Source organism: Peromyscus californicus, unplaced genomic scaffold (assembly GCF_007827085.1).
Source record: "Peromyscus californicus insignis strain IS unplaced genomic scaffold, ASM782708v3 Scaffold_10__1_contigs__length_136768540, whole genome shotgun sequence".
Taxonomy (NCBI): Eukaryota; Metazoa; Chordata; class Mammalia; order Rodentia; family Cricetidae; genus Peromyscus; species Peromyscus californicus.
In genome coordinates this window covers 121,578,133-121,604,504 of record NW_026294391.1, presented here as the reverse complement: position 1 = coordinate 121,604,504, position 26,372 = coordinate 121,578,133, and the positions used below count along the sequence as shown (strand labels likewise).

General features: G+C 38.9%; 1 protein-coding gene across 1 annotated transcript; it reads right to left on the bottom strand.

The window, feature by feature from the left end:
- Positions 1 to 411: 411 nt before the first annotated feature.
- Positions 412 to 1,524, bottom strand: LOC128117754 (melanoma-associated antigen 10-like). Its single transcript, XM_052750013.1, has 2 exons — positions 1,465 to 1,524; positions 412 to 1,350 (listed from the first exon to the last, which is right to left on the bottom strand). The coding sequence occupies exons 1-2, from the start codon at positions 1,522 to 1,524 to the stop codon at positions 412 to 414; spliced, it is 999 nt and encodes a 332-aa protein (XP_052605973.1).
- Positions 1,525 to 26,372: the final 24,848 nt, after the last annotated feature.

The following is a 26,372-nucleotide window of genomic DNA, read 5'->3' as shown; positions in this document are numbered from 1 at the left end:
ACGTGTCCTGTGTCAATAAAGTAGTATCTTCCAAAGATAAAATATTCAACTAATGTTCAGTAAATGAATGAGTCAGTGAGCAGAAACTTTGCTAAGATTTTCCTGTTTTCGTGTTTTATAAGCTACACAAATATAGAAGCACAGCATTTAATTTTACAGAATAGAACAGAATATCAATCTAAAAATAAAACATCACATAGCTTTTTCTCTGTATTTTTAAAAAACATAATAAACAGTAAGAAATGTATGATCAAGGTCATTCATAACTTAGATTGCAAAGCTAGTAAATCTGTTACTACAAGAAATAAGATTTGATAGTCTATCTCAAATGAAAAATAACAACCCCCCAAATAGCATATATAGCAATATTGTGCTCCACTATTTTCTACTCAAGCTAACTTTCACCTTCCATTACTTAGAATTTTGACTGCTTTTTTCAAACTCAGAGTGAATACATCCAAAAACAACTCTATCACTCTGGGTATTAGCTGGAAACGCATGCTCTGCAGTCAATGTGACTGGCCTTCTATTTGGGCAGATACTTCTGGCACAGGCCCTCTCTTCCTCATCTCTTAAAGCCTCTTCATACAAAAATAAAAAAGAAAGTGGGTCACATTCATTGATCTTTGCCAAAAATTCCAGAACTTTCATCTTGGTTGTTTCAGCATGGGCTCTTGGACCCCACAAGAACTCAAAGCATGGAGGATAACTGTTAGACACTTGCTGATAGGTCAAATAATTTTGTTGCACCAAATCTCTGGTCAGAAATGCCCTGGGCTCTCCATAGATGGGGTGTTCCTCCCCATCATATAATCCCATTGTATTCAGGAATTCCCAGACACTTTCTTCAGAAGCACAATTCCCTTCTATGAATATCAAGCCCAGAATAACTATCAGGAAGCCATTTCTAGGCATTCTTTGCTCTCCACTCAGCTTTTCTTCATAGGTAAGGTTCAGTGAATTGACAAGGGTATAGGAGTTTCTTATGGTATAGTCTTCCTTTATGTCAATGCCAAAAAGCATGTACAGGCACATAGAAGCATCCATAAAGATCATGTGGAATTGTTTCTTGTATTCTTTGCTGACAATCTCTAACATTTCTACTTTTGTGATAGATTCTTTCACTTGATACTTGAAGATCATAGCATAGACCAAATCAGTCATCTTTTCCTTTAGTTGTCTATTCAACAAAGATTGAGAATCTTTTGAAGACTGAATAACACCTAGACTCTCCTCTTCCTCCATGTAGTTGATTTCTTCACCTAAATTTCTTTGAAATGTGGCTGTAAAGGAGCTCTGAGCTTTCTGAGGAGTCATTTTTCCTGAAGCACATCTCTCTTCTTCAGTATCCTGAAACAGAAGAGAGATGGAGAATGGGGTGGAGAAAGTAGGACTCAAAGTAGGCCAAGAGACATTTAAAAAGGAAAAAGGTATGGAAGATGTGTAATAATATTCTCTTGTTACCTCTTCACTTTCCTCCTCCTCCTCTTCTTCTTCTTTTTCATACTCTTCCCACTCTTCCATTTCTTCCTCCTCCCTTTCATTCTCTTTCTCTTCCTCATTATCTTCTCCTGCCTCTTCATTTTCTTCCTCTTCTATCTCTTCTTCTCCTTCCTCTTCTCCTTCTTCTTCTTCTTCCTCTGCATCATTCTCCTCTCTCTCCTCCTCCTTTTCAGGTATGGGAACCAATACAAATGTGGAGTCCTCCATTTCATTTGGATCCTCAGAGTCACCCTCCAGATGGAGATATATATACTTTTGATAGCGACTCATGCTGATTCTTACAGGAGCCAGTGGGAAGAAGTATGAACTGTTGTGTGGGTGATGAGCTGCCACAGGCCTGAAAGGAAAAAAAATAGTGTGGTGATATTTTATTTGTGCTGAAATATGGTGATATTTTATTTGTATGTTTATAAATAAAGTTTTCCTGGAGATCAGAGGAAATAGCAAGCCATTTTAAGTAAACACACAAGTCAGGCAGTGGTAGCACATGCCCTTAATCAAATACTTGGCAGGCAGGATCTCTGTGTATTCAAGGCCATACTAGGGAACAGAACACATGCCTTTAATCCCAGTACAAACCATGGAGACCTGGAGGTCTGTAGAGACAGGCAGTGACAAGGAAGTGAGGTAGCTGAGCTAAGAGCCAATGAGAGGGCAGAACAGCAAGGCAATAAAGGCGTAGGTAGACAGGAAGTAACATACTTGGAAGCTGCAGCATGGTGAGGTAAGGTTAGCTGGTGGCTATTCCTATTTCCCTGATCTCTAAGGCTTTCACCCCTATATTTGGCTCCATGTTTTTAATTTAATAAGACCGTATAAAAATTCATCTACATTTGGTGCCCAACATGGGGCTCAAACCCACAACCCTGAGATTAAGAGTCTCATGCTCTACCGACTGAGTTGGGCGCCAGAGGTAATATGAATCTTAAAAGGCTTATTAATAAAAACAAACCCGGGAGCCAGGTATTGGGGTGAATGCTGAAAGATCAGAGAAATAGAATAAGCCACACCTCAGCTGATCTTGTTTCCTGAAACAGGAAGCCTCTGTGTCCTCATCCAAATGGATCTCAATTGAACTGCTGCTAAAAGCCTAAAAGCTTAACAAAACTAGTTCCTGGTCCTCACACCTTACATACCTTTCTTCTTCCTCCCATCATTTCCTGAGAGGAAAGGTGTGTGTCACCATGCCTGGCAGTTTCCAGTGTGGCCTTGAACTCAAAGAGATCTAGGAGGATCTCTGCCTCCCAGGTGATAGGATTAAAGGTGTGTATATGCCACCATTTTCTGACCTCTATGTCTGTCTAGTGGCTGTTCTGTTCTCTGACCTCAGATAAGTTTATTAGGGTATACAATATATTGGGGGACACAATATCATCACAAAATAGTAAATAGACTCAGCTAAAATTCTCAACCCTTGTGGCTCTGAAAAGAAAAGCCAACTTACAGATCTTCTTGTTAGGATATATCCCATAGCTTCACTTCTCAGCTTTCTTTCTAGTTGGACTTCCCTCTAGGAACTGGTAGAAACATGAGAGAGAGAGAGAGAGAGAGAGAGAGAGAGAGAGAGAGAGAGAGAGAGAAGTACACAAATCGCTGACAGTTGGCAAGGTCTTGGGTACCACGACCCTCAGTGGGGTATGTGGAATGGCGTGCATTAGGGTCCCTTCTACTGTAGTTGGTTTGTGACCTTGAGGCCTAGTCAGCATGTGTACCTCACCTTGACTCCTGACACTTCCATAGAATCTTCTGCACTGCTATCTGAGAGCTCATGACTGACATCAATATACTAACCACAGTTCCTGATGGCTCCGTTAAGAACAATTGAAAGGCAGCTTGTGCTGAGGGATTTTAGCACAGATTTGAGTTCCTCTGACCTGACAGGTAGAGCCAGGTTCTGGGATCACCATAGTCTGTGTGGGCAGTCCTTTTTTATGACCACCTTTCTATTAGCATGATCTGGATTCAATGCATCTGATGGGCTGAGGCCAAATTCTTTGCCGAATACCCCACATTCCTAAGATAAAAAACGATCAAGATGTGATGGAATACCATCTTTAAACACATCTGCTCTGCAACTCCTGGGTAATGGGAAATATTGGCATAACTTTGTAAGTAATGTAGCTCTCCTTGGTGAAAGGTACCCTCATTGTTCACACTAATGCCTAGCAGACCTGAGACTCAGTTCTTTTAGTGGGAAGACTGAAGGTAGAGGCTGAGAAATTAGGGATTCTCTCATTCTTTACTAGTAATACTAATCTTTACTGTATACAGAGTCTTAGTCATTCCCTGTTAACCAGATATTGTCTCATGAGAAAAGAAACTGAACTTCTTGAGTCAACCCCCTACCCTTAGAGGAAGTGAGCATGAGGATGTCAGGGTTCTCTAGAGCCACAGAGTTTATAGAATTGGTGTATATATATATTTATACACACACGTATGTGTGTGTGTGTGTGTGTGTTTGTGTGTGTGTGTGTGTGTGTGTGTGTGTGTGTGTGTGTGTGTGTGTGTGTGTTTTATTGGCATGGCTTACAAGCTGCAGTCCAACAATGGTTAGCTGTGAATGGAAAGAATCTAGTAGTTAGTTGCTCAGACCCATGAGGCCATGAGGCTGGGTGTCTCTGCTGGTCTTCTATATATGCTGGAATCCCAGAGAAGTAGGCTCCAATGCCAGTGAAGTGATGGATGTGCTGACAAGGTGAGGGCAAGCAGGCCAGAAAAAAAAATGATCTTCCTTCTTCCATGTCCTTATATAGGCTTCCAGCAAAAGGTATGGCCCATATTAAAGGTGTGCTTTCCAGCCTCAAGATCTGGATTATAGGCATGTGTTTTCCAGTGTCATGACCCAGATCACAACTGTGCCCTCCATTTCTAGATTGTAGTTCATTCCAGATATAGTCAACTTGACAACCAAAAATAGCCATTATAATCCACCTCTTGTCAACTTGATGCACAATCATATCTCCTTATGTCATGAGTAATTTCCAAATGAAAACAATACCAACTAATCATAATATAACTATTCCACATACAATCACAAATGCATTATATATATTTAACTAGGTCCTAGTTATGACTAACATGATCTAACTATCCCCCGTACAACCACAAGTGCATTATAAATTTAGAATACGTGACACTGTCCCTTGGGGGACATCCTTCTAGTATCTCAAACTTACATGTGATAACCATTGATATTCTCTTAATTGACATTACAGCATATGATAAGGAAATTGAAAGAAAACACAAATATCTGTACAAATACATTCTTAACAAAATACAATAGAAGCACTCATGTTACTTATAATCCTCATTTTTGCAGCTGGTCATGTGGCCATAGATGCTCTACTACCCATTCTGTATTTCCTCCACCCTTTGCAAGAACTTCAGAAGGCCCTGGCTCGTTTCCTGGAGGAGTGACCTATACCTTCATTCCTAATGAGTCTGTGCCCTTTGTCATCCTGTCTGGATTAGGCTGTTGTAGTTTCCCATTAACTTTAATCAGAGGGCACAGTAGCACCCTAAAGGATCTCCTGAAACACCTAAAGGATCTCCTGAACTCCAGACATAATCCTTCTTAACTCCATTGTAGAGAGACAATCTAATTCCCCATGGTAATCTGGAGCTATCTCCCCTCTTCAAACTGTTATTCCTTTCCTAGCCTGTTGGTTTAAGGGCATTAGAAGCCCAAAGTGACCAGAAGGATGTCTGGGTTTCCAGTTCAGTGGAATGTTTTTTGTGGCTGCTGGCAGGATCATTACCCACTCTGGAACCAAAACTTCTAGGAGAGTGGAACTTAGAGTTGTGGGAACAGGAAGCACTGTGGGTCACTAGGGGTGATAGTGAGTGAAACTATTCCCCTTTACACCCCTTGATTCCTGGACCCGTGGATTCTGGCTATGGGAAAAACAGTACTGTATTTTGGATGCTGATTCAGAACATATACTGCTTTCTGGAGAACCTTGTCCCAGCCCTGCATGCTGTTGCCACCTAATTGGCACTGTAACTGCATTTTAAAAAGGCCATTCCATCTTTCTATGAGGCAGCTGCCTCAGGATGGTGGTAACATAGTAAGACCAGTGCATTTCATGATTGTGGGTTCACTGTTACATTTTTCTGGCTGTGAAGTGAGTTCCTTGGTCAGAAGCAATATTGTGTGGAATACCATGTCAGTAGATAAGGCATTCTGTAAGTCCATGGATGGTGATTTTGACAAAAGCATTATGTGCATGAAAGGCAAATCCATAATCAGATTAAGTGTCTACTCCAGTAAGGACTAAGTGCTGCCCTTTCCACATAGGAAGTGGTCCAATGTAGTCAACCTACCACCAGGTGCTGGCTGGTCACCCCAGGTAATGGTTCATATATGGGGCTCAGTGTTGGTCTCCACTGTTGGAAGATCTGGCACTCAGCAGCATCTTTAGCTAGGTCAGCCTTGGTGAGTGGAAGCTCATGCTGTTAAGCCCACACATAACCCCCATCTCTGCCACCATGGGCATTTTGTTCATGGGTCCATTGGGCAATGACAGGAATGTCTGGGAAAGGAGGCTGACTGTACACAGAACAGGTCATCCTATCTACTTGATTATTGAAATCCTCATCTAGTCATCTTTATGGTAAACATTTACATGGGACATGAGTATCTTCATGTAGCTTGCTTGTGTCTTCAGGACCTGCTCAGGCCTGATCTCTAATATACCACTCCCATTTGACAGATTGCTGCTATGCATGTCCTACTTTATGACTCAGTGGGTCTGATAACACTCAGCTTTATAATGGTTAATTCAGATCTCATGGTAACTTGATGGCCTGTTGTCAAGCATTCAGTTTCTACTAAGGCCCAATAGCAGGCCATGAACTGTCTTTCAAAGGGAGAATAGTTGTCCGCAGATGATGGTAGAGCCTTGCTCCAAAATCCTAAAGGTCTCTTCTGTAATTCACCTATAGGAGCCTGCCAAAGGTTCCAAACAGCATCCCTATCTGCCACTGACACCTCAAGTACCACAGGTCTACTGGCTTATATGATCCAAGTGGTAGAGCAGCTTGCACAGCAGCCTGAAACTGTTGCAGAGCCCTCTCCTGTTCCAGGATCCACATAAAGCTAGTAGCTTTCCGAGTCAGTGTGTTAGCTGGAGTAACACACCCAAGCGAGGAATGTGCTGTCTCCAGAATCCAAATAGGCTCACTAAATGTTGTGCTTCTTTCTTGGAAATGGGAGAGAACAGGTACAATAGCATCCTTCATGTTTGAAGAAATGTCTCTCCATGTCCCACACCATTGGACTCCTAAGAATTTCACTGAAGTAGAAAGACCTTGAATTTTGGTTGTATTTATATCCTATCCTCTGATACAGATATGCGTTACCAATGAGTTGAAAGTGGTTGCTACCTCCTGCTCAATTGGTCCAATCAGCATAATGTCATCAATATAGTGCACCAGTGTGATATTTTGTGGAAGAGACAGACGATCAAGATCCACTCAAGTTATGACACAGGCCGGGAGAGTTAATATTTCCCTCAGGCAAAACAGTGAATGTATACTGCTAGCATTGCCAACTGAAAGTAAGTGGCTTCGGGTGGTCCTTATGGACACCAGAAGGTACTAAGAAAAAAACATTTGCTGTCAATAGCTGCATATCATGTACCTGGAGATGTGTTAATTTGCTCAAGTTAGGACACTATATCTGGTACAGTAGCTGCATTTGGAGTCCCTACCTGACTGAAATTTTCAATTGTCAACTATCATTCTCCATGATCCATCTGTCTTCTTCACTGGCTAATAGGAGAGTTAAAGGGAGATGTGGTGGAATCACCACCCTGCATCTTTCAAGTCCTTGATGGTGTCATGAATTTCTGCAATTCCTCCAGGGATGCAATACTGTTTTTGATTCACTATTTTCCTTGTCAGAGGCCACTCCAACGGCTTCCATTTAACCTTTCCAACCATAATAGCCCTCACTCCACAAGTCAGGGAACCAGTGTGAAAAGTCTGCCAACTTCTAAGTATATTTATCCCAATTATACATTCAGGAACTGGGGAAATGACCATAGGATGAGTATAGGGACCTACTAGACTTACTTTGAGTCAGACATCAGTCAAAACTCCATTAATCATCTGACTTCCATAAGCTGCTGCTTTAACTGGAGAGCCACAATATTTCTTGGGATCTCCCAGAATCAGTGTCAATTCAGAACCAGTATCCAACAGACCCTGGAAAGTCTGATTGTTTCCTTTCCCCCAGTGTATAGTTACCCTTGTAAAAGGCCTCAGGTCCCTCTGGGGAAGAACTGTAGAAAGTCTAGCTGTAAACTTTTAGATGTCTTATCAGGATCCTTCCTCAGGGGAAATTGGCCACCCCTTCATTCAAGTGGTTCTGGGTCTGCAAACTAGCTCAAGTCTGGAAATTGATTCATGTGCCTAGATTGCCTTTTGCCATGATCCAATGTAGCCATTCTTTCATTTGTTTGAGAATTTTTTCTGCTTATACAAATTAAACAGAAATGTAGTAGGCTTCTTATCTGTGTCATGCTTGGAAACACCATGATTGATAAGCCAGTACCAAAGGTCCATAGAAGTCATTCTACTATAAAATTCACATGCCTGTGCTGAACATTATGGGTTAGGCTATTATGAATATTATTTTGTCCACTATGACAGCTATGATCACCTTGTCTCTGGTAATTCAGTGCTGCCACCTGTCCCCTGCTACCTTGGGGCCCAATTGAACGCATTGCAATGAATCCATCCCATTGAGCAGCAGCATCTCCAACCCTAACCTAAGGTCTGGCACAACAAAACTCTTCAAATGTGCTGGTGTTCCCTCTCACCGTTTTGCATCTTATAGGATTTGTGAAGGGCCTGTGTTCTGGGCCTCCCCATTGTGGAGGGTTAGTTTTTCCCCAGCATATCCACTCTAGCATTGCAATTTCCTGAGCCTTAAAAATCCTCTTATCTACACTAAACCAAGGGATATCAGGCATCTCCAACTCCTTTTCTGTAGGCCATATTTAATAAACGCTTCAGCCAACCATTCAAACAAACTTTTCACAACTATTATAACTGTGTAAGCTTCCATATAAAACATAGGATCCCAGAGGGCCCACATCAATAAATTCAGCCTGATCTAGTTTTATGTTCCTCCCACCATTATCCAACACCCTTAAAATCCATTCCCACACACATTCCCCAGATTTCTGCTTGAATGACTTAGCAAATTCATTAAGCTCCTTAGTAGTGTAGTGCACTTCCTCATGGACTGCACTTTCTACCTCCCCTCTAGGACCTGCTTTGCCTTGAGTCTGGTTATAGGTCTAGAGGCAACTATTAGTGGGCCTTGAGGGACATCAGTATTGCCTTGCCTGACATTTCCTTCAGAGAAAGTCACTGCTGGTTTAGCAGACATTGAAGAATTAATTTCCTCAGTGAAAGGTAAAAAGAGCAATATTTCAAGGGATGGGGCCAAGTGTACTACTCCCTCAGGTGAGATAAACCCTTGGGAATCTGAAGGTTCAGATTTCTCAGCTTTAATATGGTCCTCCTACACATCTGCATTCCAGGTTATAGGATCCCATTGTTTACCAATTAAGGCCCTTACTTTAACTACTGAAACCTTCTGAGGCTGAGACCTGAATGTTTGTTATAATTCAGCCAACTGTATAATTAGGGCTTTGGTTTGATTTTCTGCAATTCAAGCTTTGTGACTTCTGAAGAGAAGACTCTCTTCCAGGCACACTTAGAAACCTTTAGACACTTTATTCAAATCTGGGATCTGGAGCCGTTCAACTTTATCACTAAATTCATTGTTGTAATTTATCTTATTCTGAAGTTGCTAATTTTATCATGGAGCTCATTCCTATCCTTTATCAATTTCTCCAGAAACATTAAGAACAGCCAACCAGCAGCATCATTTTCCTTATTTTTCCCAAATTGTCACAGGTTTCATATATAGAGTCACTAAATCCACTGCCATTCACTATTAGTGAACCAAGATATTCAAAGGCATGTATCTCTAAGTTTGAGGTATAGTTTACACCATGGACTTTCAGCACTTCCCAAGCTCTCAGGAGACAGAGTTACTGTCTGGATAATTAAAAAGCCTGTTCCAGATACTTAAAAGATTGATCCTTATGCCTCTGTTTTTCTAGAGTCACTCTGGTACCAAAATAGATGCTATTCAGGGTTCTCTAGAGTCACAGAACTTATGGAATATATATATGTGTGTGTGTGTGTGTGTGTGTGTGTGTGTGTGTGTGTGTGTGTGTGTGTAATTTATTAGAATGACTTACAGGCTGCAGTCCAACAATGGTTAGCTGTGAATGGAAAGTCCAAGAATCTAGTAGTTGCTCAGTCCTGTGAGGCTGGGTGTCTCAGCTGGTCTTCTGTATAGGCTGGAATCCTGAAGAAGGAGGCTCCAATGACAGTGAAGGAATGGATGTCTGACAAGGCAAGGGCAAGCAAGCAAAGAAAGAATGAACGACCCTTCCTTCATCCATTGACCTTATATAAGATTTCAGCAGAAGGTGTGGCCCAGATTAAAGGTGTGCTTCCAGCCACAAGATCTGGATTAAAGGTATGTGTCACTCCATATGGTGGTATTGTGTTCCCCAAAATATTGTTCACCCTAATAAACTTATCTGGGGTCAGAGACAGAACAGCCACTAGATACAAAGACTAGAAAATGGTGGCACTCACACCTTTAATCCTTGCACTCCAGAGGTAGAAATCCCTCTGGATCTCTGTGAGTTCAAGGCCATGTTGGAAACAGCCAGGCATGGTGACACATGCCTTTAATCCCAGAAAGCAAGCCTTTAATCCCAGGGAGTGTTGGTAGAAGGCAGAAAGATGTATAAGGCGTGAAGACCAGAAACTAGAAGCATTTGGCTGGTTAAGCTTTCAGGCTTTTGAGCAGCAGTTCAGCTGAGATTCATTCTGTACGAGGACTCAGAGGCATCCAGTCTGAAGAAACAGGATCACCTGAGGAATTGGTGAGGCGAGGAAGCTGTAGCCTGCTCTGTCTCTCTGATCTTCCAGTGTTCAACCCAATACTTGGCTCCGGGTTTCTTTTATTAATAAGACTCTTTAACATTCATGCTACAACCTCACTTCAAGATCTGGATCACAACTGTGCCCTCCATTTCTGGATTGCAGTTCATTCCAGACAACAAAGAACAGCCACCACAGACAATATCCATTTAGTCCTTGTGAGAGCTTATGGCTGTAGAGAGAGAGCTTGTCCCATTTGGATACCACAACCTGTAACCTCCCAGGTCTCTCTGGTGATCTTAGAACAAGATCCTCCATTCCTTGACCTCCTTCCAAATAATAGTTATACTTGACCAGCTGTGTTAGTCTCTCAGGATGTCCAATATGGCATCAATAGGTCTGGGACTTCTCTTCTCAAAACTGAGTCATGCTGAGGCTGGCTTTGGGATTCATATATCCAGCGTGGGGGAGTACGTTTAGTCGATGTAAGACTTGGTAATGCTTCCTCTGTCCACGTGGGATGGATATACATACCTCATAAAAGGTTCATTCCCCGTTGATTTACAAAGTAGAATTTAAACACTATATTTGCACATTTGATCCCCAATGGCTGGTAATAATGCAAAGAATTCCAAAAGCTCCTTGAAATATTCACAAATCTCCCTCAAATCTCTCTTGAGTATTTCATAGATTTAGGAATCATCTTTTGCCTGCCTACCCTGTAAATATCTCACCTTCCTTGGAGTCTTACTTGACTAAGGCTGCATATAATGGTTAATGCTATGAAATTTCATGGACCTTCCCAGAACAACTGACTATGGAATCAGGACTGGCACCCCACTGTTCTATGGGCAAGGGCAAGGATCAGTCTTTACTTTGGGTCCTGCCCTTCAAGGATGGACCTTAGCTTTGTTAAGCAAATAAGTCCACCTCCCTTTGAAATAGTCTTACCTCCCTCTGATTCCAAGATAGAGCCTTGAAGATGCCCGTCACTCAGCCTGACTACATTGTAACAAAGTAGCTGCTGCAGAACACAGTGCAGCCCTCTCCACTCAAACCTGAGTATCAGGGAGACAAAGAAAACTTGACTACTTTCCATCGTACTCTTCAGAGTTCATCAAGAAAATCTTCTGAATATGTTTTCCAGGCTGGTAAACATATACTACTCTTTGGAATGCAGTCAAATCCCCAAAAGATTCTCCTTACTCAGACTAAGGACACAGAGACCAATAGTTATAACTGGGATCTGAAAAGGGAGAGGGGAAAGTGATATAATTCTATTTCATTTAAAACCATGTTTTAGTGGTTTGAATGAGAATGCCCCCATGGGCTCATATATGTGCATACTTTGTCCATATTTCATAGAGTGGGTTTGGGGCTTCAAAAGCCCATGTCAGGTCCAGTCTTTTTATCTCTCTCTGCCTCCAACTGTGAATAAGGATATAAGTGCTCAGCTACTGACCCAGCACCATGCCTTCCTGTTCCCATGCTCTCCACCACGATGGTTGTGGACACACCCAGTAAAACTCCAAGCAATCTCCCAATACAGTGTTTTTTTCCATAAGTTGTCTTGGTCATGGTGTCTCCTCACAGCAATAGAGCAGTGACTAAGTCACATTAAAGATAAAAAATGTAAAAACTGTACCATATTCCAATTTTAAAGAAAGGAGCACAAAGAGATCAACAATTCTAAACCTGTCTTTTACTTTACCAAATATGATTTCTAATAATAGGCATAAAAGAGGAAAAGGCTCACAAACTCTCCCAAGTGTCTGCCTCATCCTTCCTTGTGGACCTCCTCTTAATAAATCTCCAGTTTATGAATCCTCTCTAGAAAAGACCAGTGCATCCCATTCCACAACGTCTCAAAAATCTAGAATTCCTGACATGCAACTCTAGGACACAAAGAAAGCCCTGACTATGAATGGTACCTGTTGAGGAACTTACATCTATGTGTCAATGATGCACCCTATTTCCATGTGTGAATGATTAGACCTATTCATCTCCATGAGAATCTAAATCTTTAAGACCAAGATTCCTTTCCTCATGTAAGAACTCTAGAACATTTCCCCAAAGCCACAACTCCCTCAGCTTCCCAAAATGGAGAACAGGAAACCACACACTGTTCAGACTGTATGCAGCCTCTCAAGGATGACTGCCAGGGAGGGCAGTATATGTGGCATATGTGTATGGTACAGGGGAAGTTCTCAAATCCTTTCAACTATCCTTCTTAGTCACTTCCTTCATGTCTCTCTATGATTTGAATTCTCCCCTGATGACCTGCATACAGCTTACTCCTGGAAAACTTAACTATCACTGAAAACAGGCAATTAATTTGCTTCATTAGAATAAATCTGCATTAATAATGTTCCCATAATGATGACTACTTAATGCATATTCCATCATTATTAATACATTTATTTTTGAATAGTTTTCAGATGTATTTATTTTATTTTATGTGTATGAGTATTTCACCTATTTATCTGTGTGTATAACAAGTGTGTACCTATTACCCACAGATGTTGAAAGAGGACATCTAATTCCCTGTAATTGGAGTTACGGACATTTTTGAGCAACCATGTGGTAGATAGGACATGAACTTGGGTCCTCTTCAAGAGCCATAAATTTTTCATAACTGCTGAACCTCTCACCTGTCCCCAAACACATTTATTTTTGAAGATGTATGTGCATAAAACCTGCTATGTACTCAGTATGCGTCAGTAAAAAGCACCTACTTATCCTTTTAAAGTAATATTATAATGAATAGTGACATGACACATCAGCTAGATGATTTTTAACGCTGTGATAAGATGAAAAGCAAGAAGTGGGAGATAGTGACAGAATTGGGCAAAGATGTCAAGGCAAGCTTTTCTGAGTTAGTGACATTGCAGCAGACACTTAAGATCAGTGGAGGAAAGACCATTGTGGAACTGGAGAAAGATGTTCCAGGCACAGAACAGCAACCACAATGCCTTGAGACAGGAAGAGCTTGACATATTCAAGGAACTGTAGGGTGTGTGTGTGTGTGTGTGTGTGTGTGTGTGTGTGTGTGTGTGTGTGTGTTCAGATTGTCTTCTGAGGAAGAGGAGAAATTACTCAGATTCCATGGAGGGGAAATGTACTTGGAGACATTTATATTACATAAGGTTGTAGGTGCCAACATGGAACTGAGAATTCCTTACAATGGATTCCATTTGGCTCTTACGTTATATACACTCAAGAGACAGTCTTTTCATAAACAAATTTGTCTCTGAGATTTGTTCAGAGACTTCCAAAAGAAATTATATTAGGTGCCTCATACTTAGGAAGTGCAAAATGTTGTTGCTATTCATTTTCTTCATTGATTGCACTAGAGAAGTCATGCCCAATTGTTCCAGGATATCTTCAAACTAACATGAGATGTGTACGTATGTTGCTGTTCATCTGCCATTGTCCTGAATTCTTAATCAGAATGTAGTTTGTTTTTTTTAAGTAATTGCTTAAATTTTTGGTGTAACAAGTCTAAAATCCCAGCTGCGCAAGAAATAGAACCAGGAGATTACAAAGCCAAAGCCTAGTTTAGAGAGTGAGTCCAAGGCCAGCATGAGCATTGTACTGAGATCCTGTTTCAACATAAATATAATAAAGAGTCTGGAAGTATATCCTAGCATTTGACTACCAAGGGCACTGGGTTTAATCTAGGGTAGCCAAAAAAATGATAAAAAATAATTGCTTTACTTTACTCCAATTTGTGATGTTGGATAAACATCCTCTTTTTTGATGTTCTCAGAAAACACTGCCTAATTACCACTTTAAATGTTACTATGGGCTCATTTTCCTTGTATGTAGAAATACTGTTGAGTTAGGCTCTTGAAATTCCAAGTGTTTTCTAGATTTCTAGCAAAAGGAGGCAGAGGTTGATTGATGAAAGGGGGAAATTTGTATGAAGAGTTTTAGCATACTAGGTACTCCATTGGATTATTCTAAAGGCAATCTATGTTTTAAAAGCAGATATATTTAGCTCATACACTATTACCTGTGGGCAGGCCCTTCAGTAATTGTCAAATTGTTTGTAGATGAACAGATCTACTTCTGGAGCCCAATTTCCTTATAAATTCCAAGTTTTCAAAGCCTGGACTCTTCATAGCCACCTGCATTCTAGTGAGTTAATTTTTTTTCAAGGGTTTTTAATCTGTGAGACTTGGGCTCACTTGAACATACATTAAGGTTCTTACATGTTTAATTTGTACCATCTTTTTATTATTTTAATTATTTCCAACACAATACAATACAATAATTCATCATAATATTTTATGTAGGAACTACCATTATGTCCATTTGAAATTTGCTTATAACCTTTGAAGTTGTAATCACTATTCACTGAATAAATTGTTTGACTAAAGCGTCAGGCATTCTGAGAGGAGAGTCTTCTGAAGCTTTCTAGTAGACTTCTGAGCCAAAATATTCAAGAATGCAAGTTATGTCTCCTGAAGATTTTTCATAGTCACTGTCTTTATATTTGTAGTCTGTTATCTTCACTCTGGTACAGAACTAACATAAATTGTAACATGATTTTATTTTAAAACTACTTCTATGTAGTCTGCTATCTTCACTCTGGCACAGAAATAACATAAATTGTAACACAGTTTTATTTTAAAACTACTTCTACATTGGTGATATTCATTTGATCCTGAATCAAAGTATGAAAAGGGCTCCATTCTTTCATCAAGTACACTAAAATTTCTCTCTGTTAAGAAAATATTTAATGCATTGGTGGGAACACAGAAATATTGTAGAAAGGGCTTATGAAATATGAGAGACTGCAGTCATGCTCAGGTTTCTTCAGGCAATTTACTTACCTTAAAATATGTTCCAATACCTAGTAGTATACTGAATATATTTTTAGGGATCACTTTGTTCCTTTTAATATCTTGAGAACAACTAATAAAAGTGGGCCCATCTTGCAAAAAGCTCACAAGGTACATCTCTCAGAAAAATCCGAACTAAAGACTTACTAGACTCCTTGAGCTTCTCTAAGGTGGCATGTTGAGTAATGTTCAGGACTGTTATTGATGCACAGTATCTCAGGAGTTTGAAAGCTATCAATTCATATTCCGGTAGCTGACATGGTGTTTTGTCTGTCTTTTCTAGTTATAAACAGGACACTTGAGAAAAGGATAAGGGTTAAGTTTTCTCTTCCCAACATGTGGTGTTCAGAGAATAAATTAGCCACTTGCAGTTTATTTACTGTTCCAGCACATGGTTCATAAAATTGATATTGGACTTAAAAGCAGCAGTTTCATGTTCATTGCATGACATTAAAAACTTAATCTCCTTGAAATTTTCAGTTGCAGAATATATGAGTAATCAGACATTTTATGACTTTTTTATGAAAGAGATTTTTCAAGCTTTCATTAAACAAAATCTGCTATTTATCTAATGTCACTTCACAAGTATTGGTGATATCTGCTCTAATCACAGTACCTTGCACATATGCTTAGTCTAACAAAACACTATTAAATGCCCAGTATGACTGTTCTGAATTAACCCATTAAACATAGATTTTAGTCAGATTCATTCCTCCTCCTGCAAAAAAAAAAAATCTTTCCTATCTCCCATCAGTGATGTTTGCTCATGTTTTAATGAAGATAGGTTAATTTGTCATTATAGTTAATACCCTATTTTCTTTGTAAGTCATATTATGATTACATTATAACTGTGAAAGCTAAGAAAATCCATAGATACTTCTAAGTATAGCCACACTTTTTAAGTAATTTTCACCAACTAAACATGTAATTGATATAAGAAATTAATTGTATATAGGAGGGCTACTGAGTTTTTTGAGTTAATCTTGTATCCTGCTATGTTGCTGAAGAGGTTTATAAGCTGTATGAGTTCCTTGGTCGAATTTTTGGGGTCACTCAAGTATACTATCATGTCATCTGCAGATAGCGAAAGCTTGACTTCTTCCTTTCCAATTTGTATCCCCTTGATCTCCTTATGTTGTCTTATTGCTCTAGCTAGAACTTCAAGTACTATATTGAATAAGTATGGGGGAGAGCAGACAGCCTTGCCTTGTTTCTGATTTTAGTGGAATCACTTTGAGTCTCTCTCCATTTAATTTGATATTAGCTGTTGGCTTGCTGTAAATTGCCTTTATTATGTTTAGGTATGTTCCCTGTATTCCTGATCTCTCTAAGAACTTTATCATGAAGGGGTGTTGGATTTTGTCAAATGCCTTTTCAGCATCTAGTGAGATGATCGTGGGTTTTTTTTTTTTCTTTCAGTTTGTTTATATGGTGTATTACATTGACGGACTTTCATATGTTGAACCACCCTTACATCCCTGGGATGAAGCCTACTTGATCATGGTGGATAATTGTTTTGATGTGTTCTTGGAGTCTGTTTGCCAGTATGTTATTGAGTATTTTTGCATCAATGTTCATGAGGGAGATCGGTCTGTAGTTCTCTTTCTTTGTTGCATCTTTGTTTGGCTTAGGAATCAGGGTAATTGTAGCCTCATAGAAGGAGTTTGGTAATGTTCCTTCTGTTTCTATTGTGTGGAATAATTTAAAGAGTATTGGTATTAACTCTTCTTTGAAGATCTGGTAGAATTCTGGGCTGAAACCATCTGGTCCTGGGCTTTTTTTGCTTGGGAAACTTTTAATGACTGATTCTATTTCCTTAGGGATTATTGGACTATTTAAATAGTTTATTTGGTCTTGATTTAACTTAGGTATGTGGTACCTATCCAGAAAATTATCCATTTCTTTTAGATTTTCCAGTTTTGTGGAGTAGAGGTTTTTGAAGTATGACCTGATAATTTTCTGGATTTCCTCAGTTTTAGTTGTTATGTCTCCCTTTTTATTTCTGATTTTGTTAATTTGGATGCTCTCTCTCTGCCTTTTGGTAAGTTTGGATAAGGGCTTGTCTATCTTGTTGATTTTCTCAAAGAACCAACTCTTTATTTCATTAATTTTTTGTATTGTTCTCTTTGTTTCTATTTTATTGATTTGGACATATTCCCAAGGAATGCTCAATCATACCACAAGGGCACATGCTCAGCTATGCTCATAGCAGCATTATTTGTAATAGCCAGAACCTGGAAACAACCTAGATGCCCTTCAACTGAAGAATGGATAAATAAAATGTGGTACATATACACAATGGAGTACTATTCAGCAGAGAAAAACAATGACATCATGAGGTTTGCAGGCAAATGGATGGATCTAGAAAAAATCATCCTGAGTGAGGTAACCCAGACTCAGAAAGACAAACATGGTATGTACTCACTCATAGGTGGATACTAAATGTAAAACAAAGGATGACTAGACTGCTACTCACAACTCCAGGGAGGCTACCTAGAAAAGAGGACCCTAAGAAAGACGCAGGTATCGCCCAACGACAGAGAAATGGATGAGATCTACATGAGCGAAATGGACATGGGGGGGGGTAATGAAGGGCAAGGGTCGAGGGAAGGAGAGCTTGGGGGAGCAGGAGATCCCAGCTGGATCAAGAACAGAGAGGGAGAATGAGGAAAAAGTCCATGATAAATGAAGACCCCATGGGAATAGAAAGAAGCAAAGTGCTAGAGAGGTCCCCAGAAATCCACAAAGATACCTTCACAATAGACCACTGGCAATGGTCGAGAGAAAGCCCAAACTGACCTACTCTGGTGATAGGATGGCCAAACACCCTAATGTCGTGGTAGAACTCTCATCCAATGACTAATGGAAGCAGATGCAGAGATCCACGGCCAGGCCCCAGGTGGAGCTCCAGGAGTCCAGTTGGCGAGAAAGAGGAGGGATTGTATGAGCGAGAGATGTTGAGACCATGATTGGAAAAAGCATAGGGACAAACAGCCAAACTAGTGGAAACATATGAAGTATGAACCAATAGCTGAGGAGCCCCCAACTGGATCAGGCCCTCTGGATAAGTGAGACAGTTGATTAGCTTGAACTGTTTGGGAGGCCCCCAGGGAGTGGGACCAGGACTGGTCCTTAGTGCATGAGCTGGCTGTTTGGAACCTGGGGCCAATGCTGGGACACTTTGATCAGCCTGGGTGAAGGGAGGAGGGGACTGGACCTGCCTGGTCTGAATCTACCAGGCTGAGCTGAATCCCCAGGGGAGTCCTTGCCCTGGAGGAGATGGGAATGGGAGTTGGGCTGGCGGGAGGGTGGGGGGGGCAGGAGGAGGGAGGACAGGGGAATCTGTGGCTGATATGTAAAATGAAAATAAATTATAAAATAAAATAAAAAAATTAATTGATCAATTTTGAATGAATATTTATATTTGATCATCAGGATATAATAAAGAGTCTCAACTGAAAAGCATTTGAATATCCCATAAGCATTACAAAATTATTTTGTTAATTGGGCTTGGGCACTCCATGCCTCAAATTCTTTGTCCCTTATTCTTTAATTATGGCAATATACATATATAGGTATACATATATATTTATAAATACAACCTGCTGAGGCATTTAGTATTGATCATATACACATATGCTTAGGGCTGACTACTTGAGATTGGATAACCTGTCTAGGGGGCTCATCTCTAGAGAAGACTGATTGTTTCTCTCTCAGCAGTCATTAATTGCTTGTAACTCTCCATGGGGGGGAATTTGTGATAGTTCCCCCATCCATGCTGGCATGTCAAATGATATTATTGTGAAAGGTAGCCACATAGCTATAAGATTTCATGGGAATAGCACTACTGTCATATCTATAAGGCACAACCTTGCAGTAGAAGTCCTAGTTCTCTGGCTTTTACACTATCCACCAATACTCCCAAGCCCCAGTGTAGGGGTTATGTTGTAGATATCAATTGGAGCTGATCATCTCACAGTCAATTGTTCCTTGTATTTTGACCAGTTGCAGATTTTTGTAATGGTCTCTGATACAAAGGTAAGGTTCTTTGATGAGGGGTGCAAACTACACTTGTCTGTGGGCATAAGGATACATATTTAGAAAGCAGTTAGAAACTACACTGGTCTAGGAAGATGGCAGCAGTAGGATCTCCTCTAGGGTCAATGAACATCAACTTTTGCATCTTGAAATGAAACAAAGAGTGTGTTTCTTGCCAAAGGACGAAAATGCACAGAACATAGAAACAGACAGTACTGACTAAGAAAAGGAAAATAAAAACTGTCTTAAGCCATAGATGTTTCACTCAATTGAGCTGGTGTCACTATTCATTTTACAGTGACACCTATCTTGTCACTTAGCAAAACTGTAGAAGAACTCTCAAAGTTAGATTTCCTTTCCACAAAATGTTTTTGTAATAGTGACATTGCTCTCAAATATATGAAAAGTCTAATTGGAAGGAGAGAAAATATGTTGATAAATATCCCTTATATGGACAAGAAGATATTTTCATAAGTTTTAACATAGTCTATTGCTTCATTTGCATACCATTCTCACTTGCCATGATCTGAATTTTGGTGTTACTGGAAAGAAATGAACTCTTTCCTGATTTAGACAATATAAGCTAAATGCATTTACCCCTCCACCTATGAACTCTCCAATCAACACATCACCAAAAAACAGCTACTAAAGCTGTATGTATGAACTTTTCCTCTTCTTTTTTTTCTACACTTATATTGTGTTTCTTAATCTTCTTATTTTTCAAAGCAAGGGCCTACAAATCTATATTTAAAAAGAAGACTCTTAGAGGGAATATAATAGATTTGAAAGGACAAAACAATTCTTTAGGAGCAGAAACCCACAGACTTCTCCTAACATAGAAAATCAGTAAATAAATGGTAAAATTAAAACATTACAAAACATGGCTTCCAGAATTACCCTGAGAACAAAATCAGTCATAATTATCATATGAAAACAATAATATAAACCAAAATTTTACATGAATATATAGATTCCTCAAATATACTAGAAAACAATATACTAACTAGAAACAGGTGTTAGTTATGCTAACAATTTAAAGCTTGCTCAGCATTCTGTGATGGTTAATGTGATTGTCAACTTGATTGAATCTCAGGTACACTAAAAGATACACAACTGGTTCACTTATGAGGGTATTTCTAGGGAGAATTAACTGACAGGCAGAAGACCCTACCATAGAGTGATGAACACCTTCCAGAAACCCAGACACAGATAAGCCTTGGGGGAGGGGATAGTGCTTCTTCATGCCTGCCTGCCATCTCTTCCTGCTTGTAAGTGCATCTATTTTGTTATTACAATAGCTACTGACAGCCTATGAGGCTTTCAGCACCAGACTGGCACTTCTAAAACATCCAGCATTGTGGACTATACAGGTACCAGGTTTTCATACTTCTTAGTGTACAGATAAGCATTGTTGGACAAACAAGCCCAAATCAAACAAGTCAATCAAATAAGTTCCCTTCTATGCATGTGCTGTTCCTGAAGCAAATACTAAAATACCTATCAAGACATTATTGTAACACAAAAAATATAGTAATTGATATATATTTTTCCTACAAATGGAGAATCCTTTCATGGTGACAAAAACTACTAAGAAAAAGTAACTTCCCGGGCAGTGGTGGTGCATGCCTTTAATCCCAGCACTCAGGAGGCAGAGCCAGGTGAATCTCTGTGAGTTCAAGGCTAGCCTGGTCTACAAAGTGAGTTTCAGGACAGGCTCCAAAGCTACACAGAGAAACCCTGTCTCGAAAAAAAAAAGTAACTTCCTTAACAAAGGAATTTCTACAGTTAACATCATGCTCTATGTTGAAAGATTGAAATCTGACTCCCTAAGTTCAAAGCAAGGCCATTTCTATTCAAACTAATGCTTAAAGTTCAACTCAGTGTGATTAGTGAAGAAAAACTCATGAAAATACAACTGTATTAGAAATATAGAAAACCATCACTATTTCTAGACTGCATTTTAACATCACATATAGAAAATTCTTAAGAATGAACACAAAAAGCAATTTATTACATAAGACAAAAGTTTTTACATGAAGTAAAATTCATGGCCATAATGAGTGTACCTGTACAAATTAAGACTGACAATGCTCCAGCATATGTCTCCAGTAAAATTAAAGTTTTTTTTGCTTATTACAATATAAAGCATATTACAGGCATACCACATAACCCTACAGGTCAAGCAGTTGTAGAAAGATCTAATCTCACTTAAAAGAAATGCTTAATAAACAGAAAGGGGAAACTAAAACCCCCAAAGATAGATTGCATAATGCCTTATTAACCTTGAACTTTCTTAATGCTAATGAAAAAGGAACAATAGCTGTGGAGAGACATTGAACTACAAAAAAAAATTACTGAGCTAAATCAGCCTGTATACTTCAAAGATGTGTTGACCTAAGAATGGAAACCATGATATGTGCTACATTGGGGAAGGGGCTTTGTTTTTATTATCACAGGAGAAGAAAAGCTATGAATACCATCAAAAAGAATAAAGATTTGATTCGAACAGGAGAAAGCTCTTGAAGGGGGGAAATGATGGCTTATCCACCAATGTGACACTTCTACAAGTTGTAAGAAAAACTCACCAAACAAGTATCAGGGTGGGGTTTTGTTTCTGTCTTTACAGGAAAATAGAAATACCCATCCTCAAGAAATCAAAAGACCTTGGACCTCTTGGCTTTCTTCTCTGAATCGGCTCTGTGTTTCTTATTTAATAAGACGGTTGGTTACATCTACAGTAGACATCTAAAGAAGACTGGAAAACTTTCAGAAAAAATTACCAAGAAAAGAAAAATCTGACCTAATGGTACCTATATTTTCTACAGAGTAAAATCTCACTACCTAAACATCTATATCTCTTTACTTCTAAGAAAAGTTGTAGTCCCGATTCAATTATAATCAAAGCTGGCTTTGGAGTTGGAGCATGATTCTCTTCTTCTCTAAATCCAAGCATGTTGTTAAAAAATTCAGAGTCTCTGTCTCATTTCAGAAGAGCCACCTGGTGTGGGACATAAGAAAACCAAAAATCTAGGGACTATTGTCAAAATTCTATTTCTCCCCATACTTATTCTTGAATCTTTAGAACCTTCCTTTAGATATGGTGTTATCCTAAAAAATTTAAACTTTCTGTTTTGATATTAATAATGTTTAAGTTTTCCACAGTGAACAATAAATTTTCTGAAGTCTCCAGATAAAAAGAGGAGGCCCCACAATGATTCTACCTGGTTCATAATGATGCCACTCAGTTGATAAACACCACTCAAAGATCAGCTCTGGACTACAAACTGTTCAGGACAATTCCAAGGTGGCTAACTAAGATAACTCATCTTCTTACACCTCTAGCCAGAACTTTAGATAAGCTTTACCCATTACTCTGAGACTGGCTACAGACGTTACAGCTATTCCTTATGAGAACTAAACACTGTTTTAGTTTTCTTACAGGATCCCACAGAGATACTGTCATCCTCTAGACAGCAGGAAGCAATTTTAAGAAAATGATGCTACCTCTCCCAAAAGGTTTTGTGTTCTCAGGGTTGTGGATAACTATCATCTGTTAGGGGTTGGTTATAATTTGCGATAGGGTTGGGGGTGGAACAATAAAGTTTAGACTCAGAATTCTCTTTTGAAAAGAAAAAAGGAGAAAAGATAGGATAGGATAATAAGGTAGATTATTGTATCTACTTGTAAACTAAATCAGTAACTATCAGCTTTAGATAATTTGCATTCGTATGGATTCTTGTATATTGATGTAAATGTAAAATTATTTTTCTATTTCTGTTTAAGATAATTTGTATATTGATACAAATATAAAACTATATTTGTCATATTGTACATACGTTCCTACTCCTGTGTGAAATACTTAGTATTTTGATACAAATGTAAAATTATATTTGTCACACTGTATTTATGTTCTAACTCTGTTTAGGATATTTTGTATATTGATACATATTAAGTATATTGTTCTTACATAGCACTAAACATTTCTACCTCTGATTAAGACATTTTTGTATATTGTCACAACTTCGAGGTCATTGTCCCTACACTATACATCTGCTTACAGATTTTATAATGTGAAGCTTTAGTCTTTAAGTTATCTAGGTTGATAAGAATTACAGGTTAATAGTCAATCACCCATGCTTGTAATACTTATAGTCATGTTAGTTAGGTTTTATAGATATACAGAAATACATGCCAGATGGATAGGTAATCTTCAAACATTTCATAGACCTAGATAATATGGCATTTAAATGTTTTAATAACTTAGAATTCTGTTGATGTGAGACATGATTGCTCCTGGCAGCACCGATCTACTCCCAAGAGGATGTTGGGCACCGAAGACACTCCATATGGAGTTTGTCTTCTTCTTGGCACAAAATGGCCTATTGGGCAAAAAACGGCCCTTGCCTTGGCTGCTAACAGTAAGTGTGCTGTCCATTCCAGACAAGCAGGACACAAGGAAAAGTGACTCCTGAACCTGGAAAAGACAGGATAAGATGTTCTTTCAAAATATCCTGCTTCTGAAGATGGTCTGTCAGATATTCTAGACTATAGCCAAAGTGGATGCCCCAGTGTTGCAGAGAAAAGTGTCTGGCTACATATAGCACCCAAACATTCAGCAGGAATTCCACATAAAACCTGAGAAAGCTTAAAAAAGGGTTCTAGAACACATGGTCGGAGTAAAAAACAGCTTCCTAGTTCTCATGCCAGCCATGGTAGAGACACCCTGGCATGTGGGCTTAAGGTACAGCATGGTGGGTTCCTGCTGCAGTACATAGAGGTGTCTCCAAGCTGCTCAGAATGCTGCATGGAGGATTTAGCTTTTGCTCATACAGGCAAAAAAGACTAAAAGATGCACACTAAAAAGAGGTCAAGACAGAAAAACCTCTAAACAGGTGCCAATGTGCTTTTTACAATGTGCGTAGGATTAAGAAAGAAATAAAAAGGGTATGGACAGTTCTAGGAAAATAGAAATAGTTTGAAAATAAAGTCTTGAAAGGGAGAAGTAAAGTAATATAAGAAAAATAATAAGCAATGTAGAGCTGGGAAATGCACAGTTAGTCTGGATCTTGTATAGTGTTGAAGAGATGAAATACACAAGTCTAGACATTTTAAGAATGCTTTAACTTGAAAACATAAGTAAACAAATATATTTGTAAAATGGAACTTAAAAGACGCATTGCTTTGGAAAAGCGGTTTTGCTTCTTTTTCCACAGGAAACAAGAGACTGTGCATTCGTCTCAGGTTAATATGGATCAGGTGTGATCAAGTGAGACCTCCTGAATCTTGACAGGTGATATCTGTCAACAAAGGTTATAGTTGGTCTTCCCCGGACATGATAATTATCTCAAAATTTTCATAGGGACCCCTGGGGATGCCTTCACCACAGACAGAAGGAAGCAGTATGGAAAAAGCTATGTCCATATTCCCAAGAGTTGAGGAATGTGGATGGTCTTTGGTTATTTGGTGGGTTATGGATGCTTGTAATAATTTAGGAGAATATAAGAATATAGGATAAAAAGACAACTATTCATCTCAGATACTTTCCATTGACATGGATTTTGGTATAGTGATAAAAATTTAAAGTTAATTTTGTTACTATATATATATATATATATATATATATATATATATATATATATATGTTTCTATTCTTGTATACTGATACAAAATTAAGGTTATTTTTGTTACAATATATTGTATATATGTTTCTATTCTTGTTTAAGGTATTGTACCTATGCAGTTCATTTAAAATATAAGGTAAAGTTTTAATTTTTGAAAGCTATTATTATAAACTATTTAGGATAATCAAAAACATAGGTTAGTAGTTACTCATCTATAACAATCAAATTTGTAGATATATTAGGTATATTTCCAGGATCATATAGAGATATATTTTAGATAGATGGTCTTCAAATACTTCGAAGACCTATAGAATATGATATTTAAACTATTTTGTTAAGATAGTTTTCCATGAAAATGAGACACATCTGCTCCTGGAAGCACCAATTTACTTCAGAGATGATGGGCATCAAGGAAACTCCTTATGGAGTTTGCTTTCACTGTGGCAAGGTTAGCCACTGTGCAAGAAACTGTTTTTGCCTGGACTGCTTGACAGTATGTTATATAAACTGGACATTCAGGACCCATGGGAAAATGACCACTGAACTTTGCCAAAACAGGGCCAGTTGGTCCTTCAGGTTCCTGCTTCACAGAAGAAACTGCCAGACATTTTGCAGGACACAGAGAAAAGCAATTGATGAACCTTGCCAAAATAGGTGAAATGGTCCTTCAAATTTCCTGCTTCAGTGAAAAGTATGCCAGAGACTCTAAGCCTGTAAGCTGAAGATGGATGCCCCAATGTTATAGAGGAACTTTGGGTAACTGTCCAGGCAGCCAGCTGTCTCTGTCATTTTTAAAATTTTGGAAGTTGCTTACAATGTGCTTCCTGTTTACTTAGGTAGTATTATATCCTTCTGGGGTCTTTGATGGAGTTGAAAACTAGATTATTATAATTATAGTTTTCCTTGGTTATGATAAAAAGTAAATTAGATATAAAACTTTAGACTCACAAAAATAGGATAGATGATAGAATATTTTTTAATTTTGCCAAATACAAATAGACTAGATATTGTAACTGTAATTCTTGCTTGATAACTGCTTTGTTATTTGTAATTTTACTATGTTAAAATTTTTGATTAGACAGAAAAGGGGAAGTCCTGTGGATGGTCTTTCTGTACTTGTGAATATGTGTTGCTACCATTGGTTAATAAAGAAACTGCTATGGCCTATGGCAAGGCAGAATAGAACCAGGCAGGAAATCCAAGCAAAGATACAGGGAGAAGGAAGTCAGAGTGAGGAGAGATGCTGAGCACTGCCCTGGAAGCAAGATGTAATGGAACACAGGTAATGCCACGGACATGTGGCAAAACATAGATTAATAGAAATGGGTTAATTTAAAGATGAAACCACTAGCTAACAAGAAGCCTGAGCCATAGACCAAACAGT